We start from the raw sequence: 27178 nt of genomic DNA on the forward strand, positions 1-27178 counted from the left end.
TGAAGGTGATACACCTGTGTTTTGTGTGCAAATGGGTAAAAGCCAGGTTCATAAGTAAGGTAGAAAACTAGAAATGAGGGCTAGAGGGTGCAGCTCAGTGGTAGAGCATGTGCTTAGCATTTAATCACCAGTACTCTGCACCCTCCAAAAAAACCCCCCAAACCCCCCAAAGTCCTGACTGTAATTTGTTTCTTTTTTTCTAATCCAACCAGGTGCTTTCATATTAAACTTTGGACATTTTACATATAGGAAAAAAGTTACACAAAAGTTCATTAGGCATGGACCCATTTCAGATCAGTCAGAGATACTTTAATGGCACCAGATGAAAAGTATACCTCAGCCTAGAGCATCATACAAATTTCACTTTTTAGCAGCAAAAAAGATGATATTCATTATTTAGGGTTTTTAGTTTTTTGTTAAGATTTAATCCCCCTCTTCCCGATTTATGAGTCATATGTCATTATTTTATAGCCTCTTCTCATCTTTTACATTATTGCTTACATTGTGTAAAAACTATAATAATTGCTCTTAATAAACTTGGCAATGTCTAAAAATATTGGAACAAGTAGCATATATCACTTTCATATAGGGCTTTGTAAACACTATTAGTTGGGTTAAGAACGTAGCCTCAACACAGAATTCTTTATTTTGTCCAAAACAGCACAGTAAAAACATCCCCACCAATACATAAACCTATATATAAAACATAGAATATCTTCAATATTTTTCCTTTATATGGTAGCATACCAGTATATGCAAGAGAAAGTATTGATGATGGGGCAAAGGGAAAATTGATTGGGGCAATGACCTAGTTAGCCAGGCATTAACATTCAAAAACCAGGTAAACATCAATTTTAGTTAGAAAAGCAGTATTAAAATAGTTTCTATGAAGCAGGGATTTACATGCTTCATTCTACATTCCTGATAGCCTGACTTTTCTTAATCATGGTTCTTTACCTTTGGAGTGGTACTATAAAGGTACAGAGAATGCCTACCTAATACCAAATTTTCACCATGAAGAATCATAATAGAAATGACAAAGCTTAAAAAAAAGTATGCTGGATTTCAAAAGTATTTACCTTAATAATTTTTAAGAAGGCTTACCATAAATATTTCCAAAACAATAGCTTTACAACTTCCTGTGTATAGGAGCAAACATCTACTTGAGCCATTTGTCAATTTCTGTTTAATAATTACTCAAGTACCCTTTCATCTCAGAAGGATCAACAGTCATCTGATTTCTTCTTTACCTAATGATCCGCTGTCAGCCTACTTTTAACAATGGAAGGAAAAACTGGTATATAGTTTAAGTCAACTGGTTTTCCTTAAGTATCATAGTTCCTATTATGTTTCCACATCATGTTGCTGTGTACTTACAGAAGCAATCTTTCTCTCAGTAATGAAAAATAAAACATTAGTCAAAGGGCTTACAAAGTGAAAAGGGAAGTTCTTTCTCAAACCCTTTCTTGTTTAAAAAATTAAATTAACTTTAAATGTACAAGACCAAGCACAGGCACTTTCCAAAAACCAAAAAATGAAGCCAAATCACAAAATTACTCAATAGTTATAGAAGATAGCTCTGATTTTGGGGGGTCATCTCTGGTAGCCTCAGTACAAGCACTGGTCTTTGGCTGCTCTGGCACTTCTTCCTCTTTTTCTGCCAGCCCACCAAGAGACCCCAAGGGAAAAGTGCTTTCACAATTCTGGGTCGAGGAGACCTGTGAAATTACAGGCATTTGAACAGAGGAGTTGCTTTCAAAACCGTGTTCTCCAAGATCATACTGAACAAGGGTCTCTTCTTGCTCCTGGTTTAAGAAGTCCGGTACTAGGAAATCACTAGATAAGAGGCAAAGGATGAAATACAGAGTTAATTTTCAAACCAGTAATAGATCAGCTACAATTAAAGGATGTAATATGTAAAACAAGATAGGGACTTTTCATTTCACTAATTCTTCAATGAAGGTTAAATCTCAGGAACTCTCAACTTATAAATTTTTCTGAATATGAGCCAAGGTCATCAGAAGAACCAAAGTGCATCAACTTTCCCTACCAACAATATATAAGATTAATGATCACTTCAGTGACCCTTTGGACACCTAAAACAGCCTTTCTTGTTCTATGTAGAGGAGTGTCTGTATACCAACAAATATAAGTAGCTCCTTCTAGAGAAGACCTTAGCTTAAGCAAAGATTATTTGAGTAACTTAAATGCTTAACTTTTCTTGGATTACACTGAGAAGTATATAAAACCATCCTTGTATTGCTAACTGGATACAAGTTAGTTAATAAACTAAGTTCTTATGCATAAGTGACCTTACACATAATCTACTATATAGAGAAACAATTTATCTTGCTATTAGATTTGAAAATGGTAACAAATTACTGTGGAATCAGAATTTGGAAATAAATACCCGTGATTGGTTACAGGTCAGTTCCCAAAAGTTATTTTATTATTAATTTCCACAGGAAATATAGACAGTAAAGTATAATAAAATTTAATCAAAAGTATAAATTTTCCCCAGAAGAGATAAAAGATTTTAAAATTTCTTTATACTTTTTCTGTATTTTCTATTATACTCACTGTTTGGTAGTTAAAGAATAAACACTGTGAAGTAAGTATTATCTTAGATGCTATATGTAAATCTTCATTATTGAAACTAAAAAAGTTCAATATACCAGGACTGTCAATAAGTAATACTTTTGATATGGCCATTGTATAATCTCATTGTTCAATATTAGTAGCAAAATAAAAATCTGGTCATTTCAAAGCAATTTCAAATGTTCTGTGTTCTAGTTTCTAAAATGTCTTCAGGATTAGACAAGATGAGTGGAGGACACAGGGGAGATACAAAAGAAAGGAGTGGTTAGCTCCAACACTATTTTATTTCAGAATGACTGTTTAATATGGTATGTGTAATATAGGTTGTGATATGACAATCACATTTAGAATTAGAAATGATTCAACAAAATCAGTATCTAGTTTGAAGGGGAAAAACAAAATCTATGCAGAAATAGTTTGGAATCTATTGAAAAATAAGGTTTTAAAAACAGAAGTAATTTTAAATAGATTTATATGAGAAACTAAGGATTCCTACAGAGGTACAATTCTTATAAAGTATTAAAAAAAACACAAATAGAATTTTATTTCTAGAGGAAGCTTTAGAAACCATTCTGTTTAGAGCTTACGTTTTATCTTTTGCTAAGTTTCAAGTTCTTCATCTGTAAAGTGACATGCTTAATCAACACAATTAGTGGCAGAGCTAGGACTAGAACCTGATTTTCTTGGATACCCTATAAATCAAAAAGGTCACTCTATTATAAACTATTATTATTAAAAGATGGAGCTCTAAACTGAAAGGAAATAAGAGAGACTTCATTGGATCTAAACAATCATATCCATTATAATTGCCATCAAAGTTTCCTTCTTATTGGTAAATGAACATTCCTTTACATAGGATTAAAAAAAAGGGAAGTGGGTAAAAATTTTACTACTATCCAGAGTCTGAAGTAATGTAATATTATTAAGTATCACCTGACATGGTATATTTTCTAAGATCTATTCCAGATCTACTACAAAATTATTTTAATTTCATACTTTTTTAAAAAAAAAATCAAGAGGATAAGTAGTCTATATCTGTAGGAATATATAAGTGTGTGTGTGTGTGTTTGTGTATATATATATATATTAAAAAATATAACTTTTATTGTTTAGGAATAAACTTATAATACCAACTATAAAATATTAATAATTTTATATATTTAGGAGATCCAGCAAAAAATTTTATCAGATCAGGAGATCAAAATATGGATCCTGGGTATTTAAAATGAATGTGACTGATTAGCTGGCAACCTGATTTAAAATAACACAACAGGCTGCCCTAAAAGCAGGAAGAGAGTTTAGAAAGCAGTTTTCCTGGTTGGATTTTCGTTGTGCACCTCACCTGCTCTGGAAGTAGTTTGCTAGCTCTGATGCTTCATGGTTCAGACTCCTCAGGTGCACGATTAAATTTCCAGAGTTGGTGAACATGGCGCCACATGTTTTGCACTCGTAAATCCGAGGCTTGCGGATAATGTGCCGGGAAACCCTCATATGGTGTTTATATTCCCCGAAGGAAGTGAAAGTAGCACTACATATCTGGCACCGGAAACAGCGTTTACCTTCATGCTTTAGGCGATGCATCTTTAGCGAGTAAGCCCTGGTGAACTTTTTCCCACAGCGGTCACACTGAAATGGTTTAATTCCTAGAAAATAAAGCAAATCAAAATAACATCTGAGAACAAGATGAACTGAAAAGGTCAAATACCTCACAAATTTCTGAACTATAATTTTGTAGATATAATTTAAAAAGACAAACGTTATTAGAAAAAAACATTCTAATTCAGTTATGCAGAAAAGGTGCAGAGTATTTGAAGTCATTAGTGCTTAAAAAAAAGAATGGAAGAGGGCAAATTAGGTAATGTATACTGAAATTGATCTCTGAATAATCTTCTAAATCATCTCATTTACAGACTTCAAAACACATTTTAACTACTTAGAATTTAGATAGAACCAAAATCTCCACCAAAGAACATATTCATTTCACTAAAGAGACTTAAACTGAAAATGTCCCCCCCATCTCAGACATAAATGAGAAGAAAAAAGGAAAATTCTAACATTACTGTATGTCATGATCACAAGAGAACCATCATTTGATAAAATGGCTTTTTGAGTATTTACTATGTTATTGATAAAAATTGTTGAATTATAAAACATTGTTTCCTTAAATTCATTATCACAGTTTTACGGAAAAAGAAAAACAAACTAAAACATCTTATAAAACACAATTATGGATTTAACAATGTCTCAGAGAACTGGCATTAGGATATGAACTTTTAAGATCTATCTACAGAATGAGAAGTGAGGTACTAACATAGCTGAAAACAGCAGCAAAAATCTCTTGTCCATCAGAGGGCAGTGTTTTACCCATAAGAATCCTGGTAAATTTATGTGGTCAAAATCTGATCTACCATTTACCTAAAATCTTATATACTATAAAAATATAGCTATACTAATCAGAGCAGAGAGATTAGGATTACATAACAAAATTATATTAATAATTAAATATTAAATCTTTTGAAGCATTTTTTGTATTTTCAAATTTACAGTAGTTAACATAAGAATGATTAAAAAAATACATATATACTCTTATAAACCCATTTCCTTTGCCATCTGTGCAATTCTCTATCTTACATATGTAAACATACCAAATAGACCCAATATTTATTATTTTCCCCAGTATCTCTTAATATACATATTACACATTGAATACTGAATCAGAATATGTAATACCCATCAGAAATGCATTAGACAAATAGTTTCCTGACAATGCACCATTTCAGCAATGAATCTAAGCTAATCTGTTCTCATTTGACTTCCAGAGTTTTCCCCTTTTTTCTTTACTCAAAAGCACCTGTTTTCTATTTTAATTAGGATTCAAAAATAAAATATTTTAGAACACTCATTCATGAACTAACAGGGAAAATGGCATTACCTGAGTGGATGAGCATGTGCTGTTTTAGGTTCTGAATACGGGTGAATCGCACCCCACAGGTTGGACATTGAAAAGGTCTGTCTGGACCATTTGGACTTGGTCGTTCTGTACTGCTGGTGGAAGGAGCAATGTAGAGTTGGTAGGGATACTGAACACTTTCCAATCTAAAAAAATAAACCGAAAAAGGCAACCAGGCTCTGATTTTTAAGTTGAAAAAACATTTCTGCAGGTCAACTTTAAAAGAACAAAAGAAGAAACACTTAAAGACTTCTTAGAAAACAGTTTGACTGTTTAGGAGTTTCACCTAGAACAATATGAAAAACAATGTTACTAACCAGAATATGTAGCATCTTAAATTAAGCATGAACATGTAACTACAAAACCTATCATAGACTATTTTATCTTAGATATCATTAATCTCTCTAGTCCCCTTTTGCTACTACTTTAATTTAGGCTTCCTCCATACAAACTTTAATTAATAACTTTGTTTAGCACCACACTCCCTTCTCATGGAATCACAGAACTCTGATTAAGTCAGTCTTCCTTTAAAAGCCTGCAAAAACTTATCTTCACAATACAGTCTCAACCCCTTTAAAAAGCATACAATACTTCTTATATCTGATTTCTATCTACCTTTTCAGCCTCATTTCTTGTCATACTCCCCAAATATATCCTATACCAAATGATCCCTCCACTGTTCCATAATCTCTGCCAATTCTGTGCTTTTAGACATTTAATCCCTTCTCTAACCCTATTTGTCTAGATACTGCCTAATCATTTTATAAAATCTAACTGAGGGGGCTGGGGCTGTAGCTCAGTGGCAGAGTGATTGCTTAGCACGTGTGAGGCACTGTGTTCAATCCTCAGCACCATATAAAAACAAAATAAAAAATGATATCCATCTACAACTATAAAAGTAAAAATAAATAAATTAAAAAAATGTTGCTGAGCTGTCACATCCTCTTCCTTGAAGCTTTCTTTATCAGTAGCTTTGCGGGATATCATCCTAGGCAAAGCAACCCAACTCTCTGCAGATGATTTAATGATGACTTGTTTACTTGTCTATCTTCAACCTCTCTTTTTCTCTGAAAATGGATGGAGCTCCTTGAGGAAAAAGGCTATGCATTTCAACTCCATATGCCTATCATTTAGTACCACATTTAATAAACAACAGAAGAACTGAGTAATATTTGAAATTACAGAATCTGGGCATACTTCTGCTTATTTATCTTTTTATTACTTCATGCAAATGGTTCTGGTTGATAATCTTAGCCGGATTTAGCTATCCAAGAACAATAATCCTTACTGGGTTCTTTGAATCCTTTGAATTTTTCATCAAATATAATTTTTAAGATTGTCCTGAAATCTCTATGAGGAGGAATTTAATCATTCAGTGGGGTATATATATTCAGTGGTGAGAGGCAAACAATAATCAAGAAAATGATCAAAGCAGAGAATAAAAGTATGAAGATCTAATAGTGATGGGGTACTGGTTTAGACTGTTTATCAGGAAAGGCCTCCTTGATAACCAACACTGAGACAGTGATCTGAAGGCCCAGAAGGAGCCAACAACATGAATGGAAATAGAAAAGAAAGCATTTCAGGTAAAGGACATAGAGAGGCAAAAATGCTCAGAGGCAGGAAGGAACAAATATGAGGTATTTCAAGAACTGAAAGGGCAATGTGGTTAGAATGTAGTATACAAGAGGGAGAATGATTTAATTGGAGCAGGCAAAAGTTGTATCACACAGTTGTTTTAAAAGGCATAGTGGGCTATACAGTACAGCTCAGTTACGGAAAGCTTGCTCAGCAAGTTCAAGGCCCCAGGTTCCTTTCTAGTACCACAAAACAACAAAATACAAAAGTGAGCAAGCAATTTTAGGTTTTAAATATGAATGAAGAATAGCAAGTATCCACAGCTTGCAACACAACCTAATCTGATTAAAAAAAAAGATGATTTTGGCTACCACATGGAAAATAAAGTTGAGGAATAATGAAATCAGGGGCAAGTTTGAAAGCTACTATAGCAGATGAGGCAGAAGATGGTGATGACTTAAACTAGGGTGGTTATGGCATAGAGAGGAAAAATAGACTGGGGCTTGGGGATATATTTTGGAGGTACAGTTGACAGAACTTAAGGATTAAGTATAAGAGAGAAAGTGTAGAGGGAAGCAAAAATCATGAGTAATTTTGAGATTGTGTTTAAAAAAATGGGGGATAAAAATGAAAGAAAGAAGAAAGAGGACTTAGATAGGAAGTAGAAAATCAATAGTTCTGTCTTGGTGTTATGTATGAAATCCCCCTTATATGTCTATGTATAAGTAGGAAGGGTCAAGTGAAGACAGTGACTTGGGAACCAGGGTATACAGATCAGGACTGGTACAATTTTTGTAGCAGGCCAGATAGTAAATATTTTGGCTTTGCATACCATATGATCTCTGTTCCAATCACTTAACTCTGCCACCCACCAATGATATATAAGAAATGTGGTTATATTCCTCTAATACTTAATTTATAGAATAAAGATGGCAGGCTAGAACTGTCCTGTGGTACGCAGTTTGCTAACCTCTGATATAGATACTATTTAAAGCAATGGACTAGATAATTTTGGAAATGCCAGAAAAACAAAAATAAAAATCTATAACTTTTATAGGCAGTCTAATGTGATGATGCTACCTCATTACTCTGAAAAGTATACACGAGGTCCTGATAAATTTCTTATACTCTTTTGAGATAAAACATTTAGAGTTGTAAGCACAACCCTTACAAGAAAACCACATATTACATTAGAACTAACCGATCATCATCATCCGCATGAGCATTAGTGCTAGAAGTGCTTTGAAGTGTAGGCAACCCCTCAGTAACGCCTTCATCTACTGAGCCTGTGAATAAAAGAATGAAAAGAGGACAGTTGTCAATACTTCGGTGCAAATAAGCAATATAGTACTTGCAAACCACTTATCCATGCCTCTAACATGTATTTTCTAATATTAATATGTTGAGTGATTAACCAAAAGCAGTAGTGTTCTATATTATATTTTTACTTTAATTAAATGTTTACATGATTTTAAAAGAAATGTAAGACAAACTTTAGATTACTATTTAAATTCTTTACAAAATTTTCAGAAAACAAGCAGAGTAATTTAAATGCAAAATAGAATTCACATAAAACTAAATGATATTTAACTATTATTTAAGGAAGCACTGGCAATTTTTATTTTATTGTTTTTGGTACCAAGGATTGAACTCAGGGACACTTGAACACTGAGCCACACATCACCAATCCTATTTTTGTATTTTTTTTTTTTTTTTTGAGACAGGATCTTACTGAGTTGCTTAGCACCTTGTTGTTGCTGAGGCAGGCTTTGAACTTTCAATCCTCCAGCCTCAGCCTACAGATCTGCTGGGATTACAGGCGTGAGCAACTGTGCCTGGCTGCAATTTTTGTTTATTTTAATTTTTTAACCTTTAAAAAAATTTATTTGTCCTAATTAGTTATACATGACAGCAGATGCACTCTGATTCATAGTACACAAATGGAGCACAATTTTTCATTTTCTCTGGTTGTACATGTGCAATTTTTATTTTTAAAACTTATTAAATCAAATCATTCACTTGTATCTACAAATTTAAAATACAGGGGCTGGGGTTAGAGCTCAGTGGTAGAGCTCTAGCCTAGCATCTGTGAAGCCCTGGGTTTAAGTCTCAGTACCTCATATAAGTAAAATAAAAGTTAATTTACAACTAAAATAAATATATATTAAAAAATTTCAAATACAAAGCAAACACCTAAAAACTCCACAAGATAATACTGCTGGCATTCTAGAAGTTCCCATTTATTTTTCCCTAACAACAAACCCTCCTTCACAAGCTTGTCTTATATGGTTATCATTTCCTCCCCCACTCTCTCCTTTAAAAAGTACTTTTATCTCAAATACATGCACCCATAAGTTAGGGATTAGTTCTTGCTGGAACACAGCAATGGGCAGTCTAGGGCTACTCTCACATTTTGTATAGGGTAGCTGTGGTTGCAAAAAAGACCCCATAGCAGTTAAATCTCAACTATCTACTAGCTGGCCTTCAAAGAGGTTTGCCAACTTTTGCCATGAACAATATATTTCAGGGTTGCCTGGTTATAAAACTTGATATAATTATAAAATGAATCACAAGATAATACTAAAAACTCCACAAGATAATACTGCTGGCATTCTAGAAGTTCCCATTTATTTTTCCCTAACAACAAACCCTCCTTCACAAGCTTGTCTTATATGGTTATCATTTCCTCCCCCACTCTCTCCTTTAAAAAGTACTTTTATCTCAAATACATGCACCCATAAGTTAGGGATTAGTTCTTGCTGGAACACAGCAATGGGCAGTCTAGGGCTACTCTCACATTTTGTATAGGGTAGCTGTGGTTGCAAAAAAGACCCCATAGCAGTTAAATCTCAACTATCTACTAGCTGGCCTTCAAAGAGGTTTGCCAACTTTTGCCATGAACAATATATTTCAGGGTTGCCTGGTTATAAAACTTGATATAATTATAAAATGAATCACACTGTATGTATTCTTATGGCTTGTTTCCTTCAACACTGTGGCCTCATTCATGTTGACAACTGAAGTTTATTTTCATCATTGCAGAATATTAAGAATTTCTCCATTTTACTTTTTTATTGTGGGAGGCACTGGGGATTGAACCCAGAGGTGCTTTATCACTGAACTATATCTACATCCCCCCTCTTTTTAAAGATAGGGGTTTCACACTAAGTTGTTTAGGACTTCACTAAGTTGTTAAGGCTGGTTCTGAACTTATGATCCTCCTGCCTCAGACTCTCAAGCCACTGGGATTACAGGTGTGACCTACAGGGCTTGACTCATCCATTTTGCCTTAAAAAAAAAAAAAAGTATGTGCATATGTATATATGTGTGTGTGTGTATACATATACATATAGTCAATGGACCTTTATTTATATATGCGGTGCTGAGAATTGAACAAGTGCCTCACAAATGCTAGACAAACGCTCTGCCACTGAGCCACAACCCCAGTCTCTATTTTACTTTTGATGAAGTTTCAAGCTATTATGAACAATGTTGTTGTGACTATTCTTGCACATTTAACTTAAGTCCATGCTTTTTCTCTAGGGTATATACTTAGGAATGGGATTGCTAGGTTACCTTTATTAGAAAATGCTCACCTCTTTTTCAATGCTTTAAATTTATATTACTACCAGCATTTAATGACAGTTGTATTGCTCCACATTCACACCAACACTCAGAACTGTTGGATTTGAAAAATTTTGCAAATTTTGTGAATACTTACCACATATTTCATTGTTTTTCATTTTCTTACAAATGAAGTTGAGAAACATTTCATGTATTTATTGAAACTCTACCTTTGTGAAATGCCAGTCTTGCTACTGAGATGTCTTGCTTTTTCATCACTTTTTTTTTCATATTTTGGATACAAGACCTTTTGTCAGTAACAGATGCTACAAATATATTTCTCCATCAATGGCTTATCTTTTTATGGGTCTTCTGATGGCCAAAGATTTTAAATTTTAATTAAATTTATTAATCTTTTCCTTTATGGCTATGGTTTTTGGTCTTATTAAAAAATCTTTTCCTATCTCAAATTATCACAGAAAATTTATGTGTTGCCTTTGATATTTAGTTGCTTTTGATATTTAGATATGGAGTTGATTTTGTAACCAAGTGCATTTATTGAAAAGTCTCTTTCTCTTCTTTGCAGTGTCATCTCTGTAGTATATCAACCATACATAAGTACATCTGTCTGTTTTCAGGTTCTCTTTTAGTTCCATCTGCTGATCTGTCCTTGCATTAAAGCCCATCTTCAGTTATCAGAGCTTCATAATAAATCTTGATCTCAAGTACAGTAAGTCCTCTGAGTCCATTTGCTTCCTGAACATTTTGTTTCTGGACCTTTCATTTTAATATACATTTTAGAATCAGTTTGTTGAATACAAATGTTAATGGTCATTCCATTTCTCTCTTCTATTAGTTTGGAAATTATATAATATTTTCCTATTTTTTTTTTTTTTACTATTACCATAGAAATTATACATATTCTGGGTCAGGCCCTGGTTTCCTAAGTTGCAACCACAGTGCAATAAAAAAAAAAAAAATTAGGTATGTACTTATTGAAGTCTAAAGTTAATCAAAACCTTTACTTCTTCCTGATAATACAAGGATCTTGGTGGTTATAACTATTTTCTACCTGTTCCCATTCTGCAATTATTGTCTGATATTTTAGGTGTTTGTTCTGATTAGGGCCCCACAAGGCATTACTGCTCTCTTATATGAGCAATGTTTACTTACATTTATTCACATATTTACCTCTTTCTTTTGCTCTTCATTTCTTATTTATGAGAAATTCTGTGTTTACTTTTATTTCTGTCTGCTGTCCATCTTTAAGAAGCTTCTTTAGTGATTAGCTGATAATTATGTTTCTTTAAAAATGTCTTTCACGGGGCTGGGGATGTGGCTCAAGTGGTAGTGCGCTCGCCTGGCATACGTGCGACCCGGGTTCGATCCTCAGCACCACATACCAAAGATGTTGTGTCCGCCGAGAACTAAAAAATAAATATTAAAAATTCTCTCTCTCTCCTCTCTCACTCTCTCTTTAAAAAAAAAAATGTCTTTCACTTTCATTCTTGAAAGATTTCACAGTGTGTAGAAATCTACATCAGCAGTTATTTTCTTTCGGAACACTTGAATATCATTGTACTGGTTTTTGATATTGAAAAGTCAGATATTCTTCTTTTCAAGGTAATTCGTCATTAAAATTTTTTTTCTGAAGAATTTTCTCTATGATGTCTCTAGGTGTTTTCTTTTTATTATTCCTGATTTGTGATTTGCTGGCATTTGACCAACTGATATCTTTCATTAATTCTTGAAAATCCTCAGCCACTCTCTTTTCCTTTCAGAACTTTTATCAAATCTACATTTGCATCCTTCACACTTCTTCTCTTCTCCACTGTAATCTCTTCTACCATGTCTCTCCGTGCAGCATTCAAATAATTTCTTCTAATTTATCCTCTGGTTCTGAGTTCTCTTTTGCTAAATCCCATCTATTGCCAAAATGTTCAGTGAGATTTTTATTTTGGTTATTTTTTTCCTTTTCATCCCCACTCAAATTTGCTATGTTAACTTTTTAGTTTACTGTTTTCTGCAATTATTAAGATTATTAATTTTGTTAAACTGAATAAGTATATTTGTTTTATATGTCTGAAAACCATGCTAATTGACAATGCCAATTTATTTTTGCTGTTTTAAAATTTCCCTGTTAGTGGTTCTCTATTTGCCTTGTTTCTTATGTGCCTTGGTTATTTTTGACAGTGGTTTCTACCCTTTATAATAATTTGTAGGGGATTGATTTGCTGAGGTTGGGATAAATATGCTTCTTCCAGAGAAGATTTATGTCTGCTTCTGCTAAGCTCCTGGGGAGCTTGACTTAAAACAAGTCACTCTTTGAGACTCCTTGGCCTAGTCACACTAGGTATAACCAGGATGTAAATGTGCAAGTGGGCTAGTAGTGACCATAATTTCTCAGACATGTCTGCCACTGGCAAGGCAGTCTTCCTATAGTGCACCAGAGACTGAAGGATGGGGAGCAGGTCTAGTTTTAGTTAGTTAGTACCTTTGAGGTCCCTTCTTAATGTGTGGTAGCAACTTTCAATCTTCACATGCTGTCTGGACTTTGGCTTTCATTCCCCTTATTCTCTGATGAATCGCACCTGGCATTTGCTTGGCAAATGTTTGGCAAAGCATTAAACTTGTTTTAATGCTGATAATGTGATCTGTTTGGCTCAAGGTCCCCTCCCCCTCTAATTTTACCTGGCATCTTCTTGACCATCTTTCAGGTTTTCAAATACTTTTAGGGTGGTCTGTTTTAAAAAAAATTATATATATATCAACAATCTGTTGTTTGTACTAGGGACAGTGGATCCAAACGACCTACCTTCATCAGGTAAAAAACTTAGTTTTTTCTTTACTATCTGCAATCAATTTCTTTACTGTCTGATTTGTTCATCAAATGGACAAATCTGAGCTTCCGAAAATGTCTACTTTCTTAATTGTAAACAAATTTTGGTTACAATATTTTAATGAAAGTTAAATGTACTAATTGTAACAGTTTGTATAATACTATATACATGTGAACATTTAATTAATATCATCTGTTAGCATACATAGGATAAAATTTACTCCTGATGAAAATTTACAATCCAATACTTCAGTTTTTCCTTTTGGAACACTTGAATTAGCTGGCATTATTTGGAAACAAGTACATTTTCCATTTAAGTAAGATTTAAAAAAAAAAAAAACTAACCTAATCCCTCTTAAGGCATCCAAAATTACTTGATCATTTGTGCTGGAAAATTTGTTACAGGGCTACAATTTACCTTGCCTTTTTACATAATATGAAATATAATATTTAGTTTTTGTTCTTGATGATTCATGGAAAACCATCAAGGTCACCAGTTATTATACTATGTTCTAATACACGGAAATACTCAGAGGCTTTTGAAAGCAGACAGGACTACTTGCTTCTATACTCATTCTGAACTGTATCCCGTTCTACCTTACTGGTGTGTTTAGCATTTCTGTGCATGCCTTTTACTTTTCCTCTTTCCCTTATTATCAAATAACATTTATGTTTGTCCCCTATGTCTACTTATCCAACTTATCCCTGATCCTTCTGATTTGTTTTCATTCCGGATGGGTAGAGAATCAGATGCTGTCTTTTGTTGAAGAATGAACTGCTTACTTCTCAATCTTTCCATTCTCACTTTTTTTCCTTAAATAAAACAAAGCAAACGAACAAAAAAGAGAACTAAACACTAACATTTCAATTTGTCTTAGGATAAAAACTAGAAAAGTCCCAATAGTTGAACTTTTGTCAACACGACCACAAAAACTTACTTTATAGATTTGGAACTTAATCAGAGTAAAGACAGTACAGAAGCTTACAGGAAATTGTAGGTATTGTAGTTTATGCCAAAATAAAACAAAACCCACCTGGAGGCTGATAAGGGGAGGACAGGAAGACTCTTAATTGGCACTTTATTTCTTACTATCAGGCAGGTTATATTACTTCTAAGAGTGAGTGAAATCTTGGTGAGAGGGAAATAAAGACCACTGTTTTTGGATTGATTCTAGAATTGTCAAGGGTTTGTTTAAAAAGCGGGTCAAAAAAGAACTAAATGGGGGTACAAAATACATATAAAATAACAACAAAAAAATCCATTTCAACATGCTTAAAATGTCATCAAAACATTGGCTACTCGATCCCTAATTCAATGGATACTGGGGATGCAAAAATTAAAACAAAAACACTTTCCCCTTACCAAAAGCTAAAAACAAAAACAACATGAAGACACTCCAAGTTAAACTGAGTTAAAACACAGGCTTTAGAGTCTACCCATACTGTGAAAATTATAATATAAAAAAGTGTTATGACTTATGCAACTATCAGTAAAAATAAATTTTATGTTAATCTTCTTCTCCTGCTCTTTGTCCCTACTCTGTCCTTAGTTACTCCCCTTATATCAAAGAAGTCATTTGGCATTTGTTTTTTAAGGATTGGCTAGCTTCACTTAGCATAATCTGCTCTAATGCCATCCATTTCCCTCCAAATTCTATGATTTTGTCATTTCTTAATGCAGAGTAATACTCCATTGTGTATAAATGCCACATTTTTTTTATCCATTCATCTACTGAAGGGCATCTAGGTTGGTTCCACAATCTTGCTATCGTGAATTGTGCTGCTATGAGCATCGATGTAGCAGTGTCCCTGTAGCATGCTCTTATTAGGTCTTTAGGGAATAGACCGAGAAGGGGAATAGCTGGGTCAAATGGTGGTTCCATTCCCAGCTTTCCAAGAAATCTCCATACTGCTTTCCAAATTGGCTGCACCAATTTGCAGTCCCACCAACAATGAACCAGTGTACCCTTTTCCCCACATCCTCGCCAGCACTTGTTGTTGTTTGACTTCATAATGGCTGCCAATCTTACTGGAGTGAGATGGTATCTTAGGGTGGTTTTGATTTGCATTTCTTTGACTGCTAGCGATGGTGAGCATTTTTTCATGTACTTATTGATTGTATGTCCTCCTCTGAGAAGTGAGGGAAAGGGAGAAAGAAGGGAAATTGCATGGAAAGGGAAGGTGATCCTCAGGGTTATACAAAATTACATACAAGAGGAAGTGAGGGGTAAGGGAAGAATAATACAAGTGGAAGAAATGTTTTACAGTAGAGGGGGTTGAGAGAGAAGAGGGGAGGGGTGGGGAGGGGAGGGGGGGTAGTAGAGGATAGGATAGAGAGCAGAATTCATCAGACACTAGAATGGCAATATGTAAATCAATGGAAATGTAATTGATGTAACTGATGTGATTCAGTAATCTGTATACGGGGTAAAAATGGGAGTTCATAACCCTTTTGAATCAAACTGTGAAATATGATATATCAAGAAAGATGTAATGTTTTGAACGACCAACAATAAAAAAAAATAAATTTTATCAAATCTTTTTCTTGAGATGCCAGTGACAACACAGTAAATTACATGAACTAGAATTTAACTTACACTGATTTAACTGCAGATGTATTACTTTTCTGAGGTGATAGTGATGCTTCTTAAGTTATTAAAATAAAGTTTCTAGATGTGGGGGGGGGACGTGATATAGCTCAGTGGTAAAATGCTTGCCTACAATGCATGAGGGCCCTGGATTGAATACATAGCACTACAAAAAGAAAAAGTTTCCTTTCTTCAGGGATAGTGAGAAGGCTAAGAATTCTGAACGGACCCTTTCACCTTGTGAAACAGTAAAGCTGATTTATAATGACAATCAACTTGATATGACAATTTCTGTTGTATCAAACACACACTGCTGCTACCACTGTTTAGGTAGGTACTCAAGATGTTTAAACCCTCTGGTAATGAGAGATAATTATATTGGTTATCTCCTACTGAGCACTGACTATGTGCTAGGCAATGTTCTACATGTTTTCAAAAATATCCTACTTGATATTTGAAAAAGAGAAAGTAGCTTCTCACATTCAGGACCTGGCCACTCAATCACTCAGGAGTTGGCCTGGCACTCAAAACTAAGCGATCGTGTTCTCCTGTTGGACATAAACAGTCTCATGGAACACCAATATCAGACTAGGTTACTCTGTGAGCCTTATTAAGCAAGAACCCCCCAACCCCCAACATTACTGTTCAAACATAGGCAAAACCAAAATCACCATGCAATAACAAAAGTACCAACAACCCCTCCTTACCAGCTTAGTCACTATTGATGTTGTTGTACTTCAGTCTGCATTTCTAGGCAATATTTATTAAGACCTTGTTCATAGAATAATCCCTACTTTCTGATATAAGAAGTACTAAGAAAACCTGACTTCCTGAAATCCCTCCTAAAATCACCTAACACAAGCTCAAATCCTCTGCTACATCTTTTCTAATACCCTCTCACTGAGAAGCCCTAAAAATCCCATAGTGTGAGATCTCCCTTGCAAATGACAATAAACTCAACTTGCTCAATTATAAGTGACTATTGGCTATAGGGCACTAACAGAAATGGAAGTCTCATCAAGATTCTGCTTAAATTCCTACTGCCTTGCACTAGGACTATTGATAACAGAATATAGATCTGAAATACCTTTTGAAGTCTAACCTGCCTTTGGCTAGAGGATAAATTCAAGCTGAACTCAGCTATATATTTCAATGAAGTCCTTTACTGTTGAATTTATTTGGTTCTCCGAGAAATAAGGTCTTTGGGATTATTTTGGTTATTCAATCAGATTTGTTGTCCCTTGGTGTAAGTGTTCCTATGCTGTATCTGCTGAGGAATAAACTATAACGAGAGCATGAGCATGGGCTTGATTAGAACCAGCCCTGCAGGCTGAATTAGATCTGTGACTCTCAAAACCACTTCCAAATTTTAAAAAGTACTACAGTACTACATGGATGAACTGAAAAAAACATGGTAAGGACAGAAGCCAGTCAGAAAAGACTACCTACTGCATGATCGCATTTACATAAAGTATATTGAATAGATAAATCTATTTACAATATATTAATGGCTACCTAGTGATGAGAGAGTGGGGTTATGAGGGAATAAGAAGGCATTCTTAATGGGTACAAGGTTTCCTTTTAGGGTAATCAAAATATTATAAACTTATGCTGTGGGATGGCTATACAATTCTCTAAACATATGAAACACCACTGTGCACTTTAAACAGGTAAAATTTTATGGCATGTTAGTTATACTTCAACAAAGATATTAAAAACCTTATAAGAAATTCTTCATTTTTATCTTTGTATTCCTAACAAATGCTTAACTAATAGTGTCACATGCCCAGAATCAGGAGGTTTTTTAGTCTGGCTCCTGGTCCATGACAACTCTGAAACAAAGAATCAAGCTCTGGAAAGAAAAAGTTACACAGAATTATTCTTATGAATGAATTGTTGTAGCTTTTATGGGTCATCTCAATCCAAAACTACATTTTTCCAGGCCAAATATCTGTTCCCTTCATGTTTTTTTCTCATGTAACAATAACTTGTACATTTATCTCTCAACTGATGCAATTTCACCAAAGATAATTTGAAATCATAAGGGGCCACTTTGGGGGAGTTTTTGATTAAGAACAAGACTATTTGTTAGAGATGCATTAACAGTATACACACATTAGAATGGTAATTTTTAAGAGGAAGTATCAGGGACATTTCTAATATATGATCTTCCTGTTAATTCTGATTTTCTGGAAAAGATAGGAAAATTTTTGTCCTTGTCATGACAAGGCAAGGAAATGACCAAGTTGTTAACAATTGACTCAGCCATGAAACTTCAAGATGTTGGTTACTGGTTTCTTATTTCCCAACCTAAAAGCCATTCATCAGATCTTCCTTACTCCTCTATTATCTATTCCACTGGAAGATTTAAGTTTGGATTCTGAGGCATTCACCAGAAGAAACTATCTTAAAAAAAGGATGGCTTCCACCCAAGACAATGAAACTAGATTAATTTATTTGCTGATTTTTCAGTATTTCTGATCCTTTATTTTACTACTAGACCTGCCTATTACAGTTTAATATAAGCTTTCAGCACCATCTTATATATATATATATTTTTTGGTACCGGGAATTGAACTCAGGTGTACTTGACCTCTGAGCCACACTCCGAGCCCTATTTTGTATTTTATTTAGAGACTGGGTGTCATTCTTAGTGCCTTCGTTGCTGAGGCTGGCTTTGAACTCATGAACCTCCTGCCTCAGCCTCCTGAGCTGCTGGGATTATAGGTGTGTGCCACTGGGCCCCGGCTATCCTATCATTTTTTTCTAAGATCTCCTTTTTTGTTTTTTTGGTACCCAGGATCAAACCCAGGATTGCTTTAACCACTGAGTCACATCCTTAGCCCTTTTTATTTTTCATTTTTGAGACAGGATCTTGCTAAGTTGCTTAGGGCCTCACTACCTGCTGAGGCTGGCTTTGAACTGTGATTTTCCTGCCTCAGCATCCTGAGCCTCTGGGATTACAGGCATGTGCCACCATGCCCAGTTTAAGATCTCCTTCTGTGACCAAGGAAAAACAAGACTGTTGTCCCCACCTCTACCCCATCACAGTTACTGCTCTGAATTTTAACAGATCATTGGCTCTATTATCCCTCATCTGATCTGGCTTACAAAAATTTAATAGCTCTTCCTTAAACAACTCAGAAGGAGATTTCCTTTTATAGGTCCCTCTGGTATTTAAGTTTCCTTCATATCATTATCCTAATCCTCAGTCCTGTAAAAATTGGACCTTGATCTCACATCATCAAAATGCTTCTGCTGAAGTCATTATAGTCCCATCAGCACACATTATCCAAGGGACACTAATGGGGCTATCCAGAAACAGTTCTCCTCAGACACACTTCAATTTTCTCTGTGAGAACTAACTCTACTCAAGGTATCCATCCATCTTAGAGAACATAAAACTGGCTCACTCGTGTTGTAATAGATACTTATCCAAACACTCCCACCATCAGGATGTACTTATGTAGACACCTGGTTATATTTGTCTGAACACTAACTTATTCTATGTTCCTGGGTTATCGATGAAAGATTTTCAGATGTTAAAACTACCACTGCAATTTGTTCAATTGTAGGTGCATTCCTGGTGATTATTGGCTGGAGGGCACTGACATGATAAATAAGTACAGTAGTTCCCCTTATCAGGTAAGGATACATTCATTCCCTCCAAGGAACTGCGTGAAACCATGAATAGTACTGAAACCTATATATGTACTGTTTTTCCTATACACATCTATGGTGAATTTTAACCAGTCACAGTAAGAGATTGGCAATAAAATAGAACAATTCTAACAATATGTGGTAATAAAAGTTGTAAATGTGGTCTCTTGTTCTCTCTCAAAAAGGGTTACTTAAACATAAGTACTGGGATAATGTTCTAATAACCAAAATGGTAACTAAGTTGACTAAAGGGCTAACTTACACAGCCTAGACACATGAGATGACTCACATCCAGACTAGATGGAGAAGGATGGTACAATATTTCCTCACACTGTTCAGAAGGGTATAAAATTTAAAACTTAGGAATTATTTATTTCTGGAATTTTCCACTTAATATTTCTATATTATATTTGATGGAAGGTAACTAAAAATGTGGAAAGTGAAACCATAAGTAGGAGGAGTGATTATATCATTATCTTTATGGCTAGGGAAACTGGTGGTGTTAAGTAAGTGACTTGCTCAGAGTCACATTATCTATTAAGTGGGAAAAACTGGTAACTTTTAATCATAATATTATATTGCTTTTCCATATAGTATATGCTGAAATTCCACTATTATTCTAGCTTCCCACCTCAACAAATTTATCATTTATTGCTATTAAGAAAACTCAGGGCTCGGGTTGTAGCTCAGTGGTTGAGCACTTGCCGCAAATGTGTGAGGCACTGGGTTCGATTCTCAGCACCACGTAAACAAACAAATAAAATGAAGATACTGTGTCCACCTAAAAGTGAAAAAATATATAAAAAAAGAAAATTCAAATTATTTTTTAATATGTTAACTGACCACCCTAACACAATCATTTAATTTTAATTTTTATAGAACCATGGATTGAATCCAGGGCCTTGTGCATCCTAGACAAGTGCATGCACTATCACTGAGATATTCCCCCAGTCCCAACCACTTTATTGTTAATGGCAGAGACATTTATTTATTTAGGTACTGGGGAATGAAATCCCTTTACTACTGAGCTACATTAAATCCCTCTACCACTGAGCTACATTTCCAGTCCTTTTTATTTTTTACTTTGTGACAGGTTCACACTAAGTTGCTGAGGGTCTTATTAAACTCCTGAGGCTAACTTGGAACTTGTAATCCTCCTGCCTTAGCCTCCTGAGTCACTAGGATTATAGGCATATGCCAATGTAGCTGGCTGGCAGAGATTTTTAGAGTATAAAATTCCTTTGTTAACACAGTAAAGTGCAGACTATCTAGAATTATAGTTCAAAATAAATCATTAAGTCATTCATAAAATGAAGCCCTTCACTTACATTTTTTTTCTTAAATTGTATAAAAATAGCCTTATCTTTCCGAGTAACAAGACCCCACCTACATTTACTATTCACATCCCTTTTTTCCCCTTTAAATTTGCTGTATTTATTGCTTCTATTTGCCCTAAGTTGAAGGTGTTAGATTTTACAATGTGGGCTACTGGAAAAAAGGGAAAATTTAATAGGTAAAATTCCACTTGGATTATTGACATGGGTAATCAAATTATTATTATTTTATAATTTCAGGATGAACAATATTAAACATCAAAATGGCAAGCCATTTCCTGAATATCTTTTTAAAATGAATTAGTAAATAAAAATAATTACTTATAGAACTATTCTTATGAAATATAAAAAATAAAGTACTATGCACATCTCCCTTTTCTTCCTCCCAAATTTGTTGACTGCTCACAAAACCCCAGGAATTTACTTTTTTTTCCTGTGTGGATTTGTTTTGCATAAATTTGCAGTTCAGATAGGTTTGCTGAGAGTCATTAGTACACTTCTATGGGTAGGAAAAAACCCCATTTAGATGATCTGATTACATTATATTCAGAGCAATTATTACTATGTTCCAATTATAATAGGATTCACAATTATAATAATTCTACTTATGTAACTCCAAGTTTTACTCTATTAGTAATGTCCATAACTTCCATAAATAATCATATAGGCAAAATATGAACGTATTAGATATACATGAGAGTGGTAAATATGACTACTTCATTTATTAGCATGACATTTAAGTTAGATTAATATTTTGGTTCCTAAATCCTCAGATTAATGATTAAAATAGTAATTATTCATTAAGCAGTTCATAATTCAGAAGGTACAAACATGTTTTCAAGATTAGAGACTATGGTAATTAAGCAAAAACTCGGTCATATTAACAAGCAATGATCTCCTGCCATTAAATATTTTATTGGATATGTGTTCACTAAAATTCTTCAAAAGTATCTTGTCCCAAATCAGGAATATAAACTTTAAGAATTGTGGGTGAAACTGCTCCCACAAAAGATACACTGAGGTCTAATCCCCTCTTACCTATGAAGGAAATCTTATTTGTAAATGGGTGTCTCTGCAGATGTAATCAAGTTAAGATGAGCTCATATATGATTAGGGTGGGCCCTATATCCAGTGACTAATGTCTTTTAAAAGGAGAGAAATTTAGAGACAAAGGTAGAGAGGCATAGACACACTGGAGTTAGAAATTGTAGTCATGTAGCTATAATAAGAAATGTTGGCAACTACCAGAGCCAGAGGAGGCAGGAAGGATTCTCCCCTATAAACCATTAGACTTTTGGCCTCAACTGTAAGAAAATGCATTTCTATTGTTTAACCATCCAGTTTGTGGTACTTTGTTGTAGTAGCCCTAAGAAACTCATTTAATGGGTAAAAACATAAGAAATTAACAAAGTTAATATGATCTTTCTGGTTCTTCCATATTTTGGAAAGACCATCTTTATTATTCACTTGACTTTTTAAATCCCTCTTGAAACCTGAATATAGATATTTCTCAAGGATCAGTCTTTTGGTCTTGGCTCTTATATATTTTCCTACTGAGACTGAATTTGCCATTGCTAAATTTTAAAAGAGAAAAGTCCCAAATAGGTAATATTACCAATCCTGCCATTTCAACTGCTTTTGGCATGATATTGCTTAGTCATAATCCAAGTACAATTTACATAGAACTAACCTTGCTGATTACTTTTAAAACTAGGTCCTACTTCCATTGATTTTCATATTGTATTTATTGCATTTAATAGATGCTATAACTATAAAATTACCATTATTATTTGTACCACTAAGAAAGGAAAAAATAACTGTGAAAGATGATCAACTGTAACACATATATGGATTCATAATAAGTTATAAAAAAATTGTGACTTAGAATCAATGACTATAAAAAATATTATTACTATTTTGTCCCAAGTACTTTGACTCTTTTTCCATTACTTCAGTGTATCTATTCAACCAAGTAGCATAGATTTTTTCCTTTACAAAGTCTAGTAATATCCATTTTCTTTAGGGTTTTACTCTTCATCACACCAACTGGTTTTTGAGCCTCTCTCCACATAGTCAAACTCCTATATGACAATACTAATTTTCCTAAAATATGTGTATATGTGTTTTATTTTCTATTTAAGGTATACTACCTACTACTACAAGGATAAAATCCAAGCTTACTTGGCTTACAATATCCATTCTGCTCTGATTTTGTTCCGGGCAATTATATACACAACCAATAATCATTATTTTCCCAGGTTCTCTTGCAACTAGGAAAGATCATGACACAGAATGGCATTAGATTGTGTGTTCTGGCTTTTTTTCCCTTCAATGCTGAGAATTAAACCCAGGGCCTTGTGTACCTTAGGCAAGGGCTCTACAACCAAGTTACATACTAGTTTTTGGCATTAGTTTTTAAGGGATTTCTGGGAATATTTGTGCTTTCCTGATAAAAACAATGCCCCATTTTAGAATGTAAAGATAAAGATGAAGTGAGCATCTTATAATCAAAAACAGCAAACATATAGATGAAACTGATAACTAATGATACTAGATTATAAATACACAAGGGACTTAGGTCCATCATACTAGTCTTGGACTTAACCATTTGTGAACATGTTATATAATTAAAAAAAAAAATCCTGGTTGTTGAAGCAACTGCAGAGGCATTCTGTTGTATTGGAGTAGAAAGCAATCCTAATTGAAACAAGTATCCAAGGCTAAGGCTCTTCACAACCTGCTCCTTTGTGTCTGGTTTCCCATTTGTTCCCCATACTTTATTCTGCACTGAACTCACTGCTTACCAAATATGCAATGTTCTTCCATGCCTCTATACTTTCCTATAGGTTTTGTGCTTTTATGCATCTTCATTGAAGTGTCATTCCCTAGCCTGCGCCAACTCCTACTTGTTTAAGACCCAGCTTAATATGTTAACTTGTTCTTTCCCTTGTTGCAACCATACATGCTCATACCTTTAGTTTCTAGGTTTAACAGTTCATTGTAATCAATTATTTATATAACTGCTTCATCAATTAGACTATTAATTTCTTTGTGGCATGAACTATGTCTTCATGCATCATCAATGTTTATCATATAAGTTCTCAATAAATATTTTAATAAAGAATAAAACACTAACTGGATTTTTAAAAGCTGTTTTCTTTTACACTGAAAGTAATTCACAATTTGTATCTCTGGCTTTGTGCCATCATGTACTGTCAACATTTTCCCCTCCTTCCCTGATGTGTAACTTGTAAAAAGGAAACTGTAGTGCTAATAACATCTTTAAAAATCCAGTTATGTTTTACTCTTCTTTATATTTCATGTAGGACTGAACACAAAATTTTTAATCTACTAAGAACTTAAAAATGTTTAATTGACTGTAGCACTATGAAAAACATAGAAGGTATTATACCTATAGAGGAAGACTGTGGACTAATCAGAAGGTCCTCTTGGACTTGTTCACTTCCTGGCACTGTCTGCTGATCACTCAGTGAACTCTGAGATGCACTGACAGGCTGAGACACTTCTTCATGGACCTCCTCATCACTTAACCTTTCTACTTTGACCCGAACATCTTCTTCGGTACCCAGAGGAAGGGTAGTTTTTGTGCTCTCACAAGTCACATAGTCAGCCATTCTTCTACCTGCCTCAGATGGGCCAGGTAACTCTAAAGTCCGGGTATTTTCTGCTTGCTTAGCCTTTTCAGGTTGAATCCTTCGATCAATTCCAAAAGGAAAAGTCCAGGGAAAAGCTAATGAAGAGTCAACTGGTTGATTTCTATTTTCTGTGTAGGAAGCTGAAGAGTTTAATACTTGGGGTGAACTTGTTTGTGTGCTACACTTTACAGGACTCTCAGGAGACATAACAATGTAACTTTTGCGTTTTCTCCGGGACTCTCGGCAGACAGGAATGGTTCTTTCCACCACACTGCATTCTGAAGACACTGGGGAAATGCTTCCATCTCGAGTAGTAAAATTGCAGGTAGAATTACTTTCTTGTCCAGCATCTAGACCCTTTTCTGGCTGGCTATTGGGTGTATTCCATAAAATACTTGATTTCATGAACTCTGAGCAGGTGCTAGCAACACTAAACATTTGCATATAGCTGGCTGCAGCTAGAACATCAATAATATTTTCTGTGTTTATTGAAAGAGTAGCTGTGTAAGCATATTCTAAAAGGGGTATAAAGCCAGTCACTGTAACATGATGCAGATCCAACACATTCTTGTTCTCATCCTCTGCTTGGCCTACAAGTTTGGTGCGAAAGAAATCACTGCAAGCTGCTAGTACCACCTTATGTGCCCGGAAGATTTTGTCCTGGACACGAATAGTGATATCACAAAAATGTCCATCATTTCGCAGCATGTTTAGTTTTCCAAGCATTTCCTGGCTGTGGGAAGAGGAGCTATGAGTAAATGTTTTCACACCCATCTTTTCCTTCCTCTTCTACAGATGCTCTTCAAGGATGCAAATGAATCACAAATGTCCTAAAAAATACATAAAATAAAATATTAAATGATGGTTTAGTAGCTAAAATAGGCAATTTATACCATTTTCAGGTGGCCACTGTGCCAAGTAAAGACAAAAAGATGCTAGTGAGAGAGAAACTTCAGGTACACAATGTATTAAAATGTATTCTCCAAACTCTTCAATCAGGGAAGCATTTCAAATACTGTTTAAATAAGCTCCAGAGTTTTAAATGATATTTGTAAATATTGATATTTAGAATAGTGCCTGGCTTTTTATGCCAGACACTATTCTAAATATTTCACATTTGATAAGTTATTGAACATCAAGAGATCTCTGTCAATGGGTATAGTATCATCCCTGTTTCTAAATGTAAACATGCAGTAGGTAATGCCAGTTTAAACATTAAAAAATCCATCCTACATAATCATTTCTTTGAATATTCTACTTAGATAAATATATAGGGGAAAAGAAAGGAGGAGGAAAGGAAAATAAAGGAGGGAAAAGATTAAAAAAAGATTCCAAGATAATAACAAGAAGCCAAAATGATCAATTTGGGATCGTTCCCTGTTTGATGTGATAAAAAGGATAAAAGGCATAAATCCTTTTGATTGATAGAGAAGGCCATTGTAATAATCATCTTGGACCATAATTCTGAAAATAGTTCAAATATAAACCTGCTCCAGGAACACTCATCTCTATTTTATGGATTGAAGGGTTGCCTGATTCAAGAATGGAAAATAAGCCAATTAAGGTTATTAAACAATAATAAAACTCTGTTTTACATGTTCTTCTTAAAGACATGTAATCACAATGAGACATTATGCAGCTAAGACAGGTTTAAACAGACCATCATTTAATATATTTGTTATTTCCTCTCATAGAAATAAGACGAAGAGGTAAAAAATGGGAAGGCTATATAGAAAGTGTTTCATTCATTTGCTATATCCTAGGAAACTGGCTTCTGCTTTTAAAGCTGTGCCATCAAGATTGCTTACTTTGATTGGGATCATGTGGTTGAGGGAGGAAACATGCCTTCAGAACAAGTGACAGTCATAATCCAGGGACCATCTGCATGAACAAAGGTATAAAGTCAAGAAATTAAATAGCATATTTGGAAAATGTACAGTGGGGTATTAAAATGAAACCACTTCAGTCTTGGTTTGGTTGGAGGCCCCCAAAATGCACCACATTTAAGTAAGGTGTGAGGGCACATATGCAAAGAGGTGGAAAACTTTTCTAAGATGGTGCTTCTTTCATCTTCTGTGATCTAAAAGTTGAAGATCAGAAGAGGAATTTTGCTGAGAGTAATCGGTGTGCCATGAATTACAAACTCCCTGCTACTCTCCTGCATGGGTCTGTCCTTTGTCTCAAGTGAATGGAAATTGTATCACACTTTAAATTGGCATGAGTCTGACTTAAACATGGTCAGGACTATGAAGTTTGCTTACTATTTTTCATAGTATATAAAGTCATACAGTGGAATGTCTTAAGTGCACAGAATCTAGAGCCACAATGCTGGGTTGTCATTTGTGACAACTGTCACAGTTGGTTCAGCTGTGTGAATTTATTAAGTAAGTCACTAAATTCTCTATATCTAA

General features: G+C 34.6%; 1 protein-coding gene across 4 annotated transcripts in view; it reads right to left on the reverse strand.

The window, feature by feature from the left end:
• Positions 1–287: 287 nt before the first annotated feature.
• Positions 288–27178, reverse strand: part of Zbtb44 (zinc finger and BTB domain containing 44) — a 62481-nt gene continuing 35590 nt past the window's right edge. Inside the window, exons 2-7 of one of the 4 annotated variants that reach the window (XM_013360953.4) lie at positions 26576–26648; positions 24524–25597; positions 8328–8412; positions 5531–5694; positions 3941–4241; positions 288–1836 (exon numbers count right to left, since the gene is read on the reverse strand). In XM_013360953.4, coding sequence (XP_013216407.1) covers positions 1554–1836; positions 3941–4241; positions 5531–5694; positions 8328–8412; positions 24524–25541 — 1851 coding nt within the window. In that variant the 5' untranslated portion in view covers positions 25542–25597; positions 26576–26648 and the 3' untranslated portion in view covers positions 288–1553. The remainder of the gene's footprint in view (positions 1837–3940; positions 4242–5530; positions 5695–8327; positions 8413–24523; positions 25598–26575; positions 26649–27178) is intronic. The other 3 variants (XM_013360955.4, XM_005330725.5, XM_005330727.4) reach the window with 3 other exon arrangements.

Source organism: Ictidomys tridecemlineatus, chromosome 4, assembly GCF_052094955.1.
Source record: "Ictidomys tridecemlineatus isolate mIctTri1 chromosome 4, mIctTri1.hap1, whole genome shotgun sequence".
Taxonomy (NCBI): Eukaryota; Metazoa; Chordata; class Mammalia; order Rodentia; family Sciuridae; genus Ictidomys; species Ictidomys tridecemlineatus.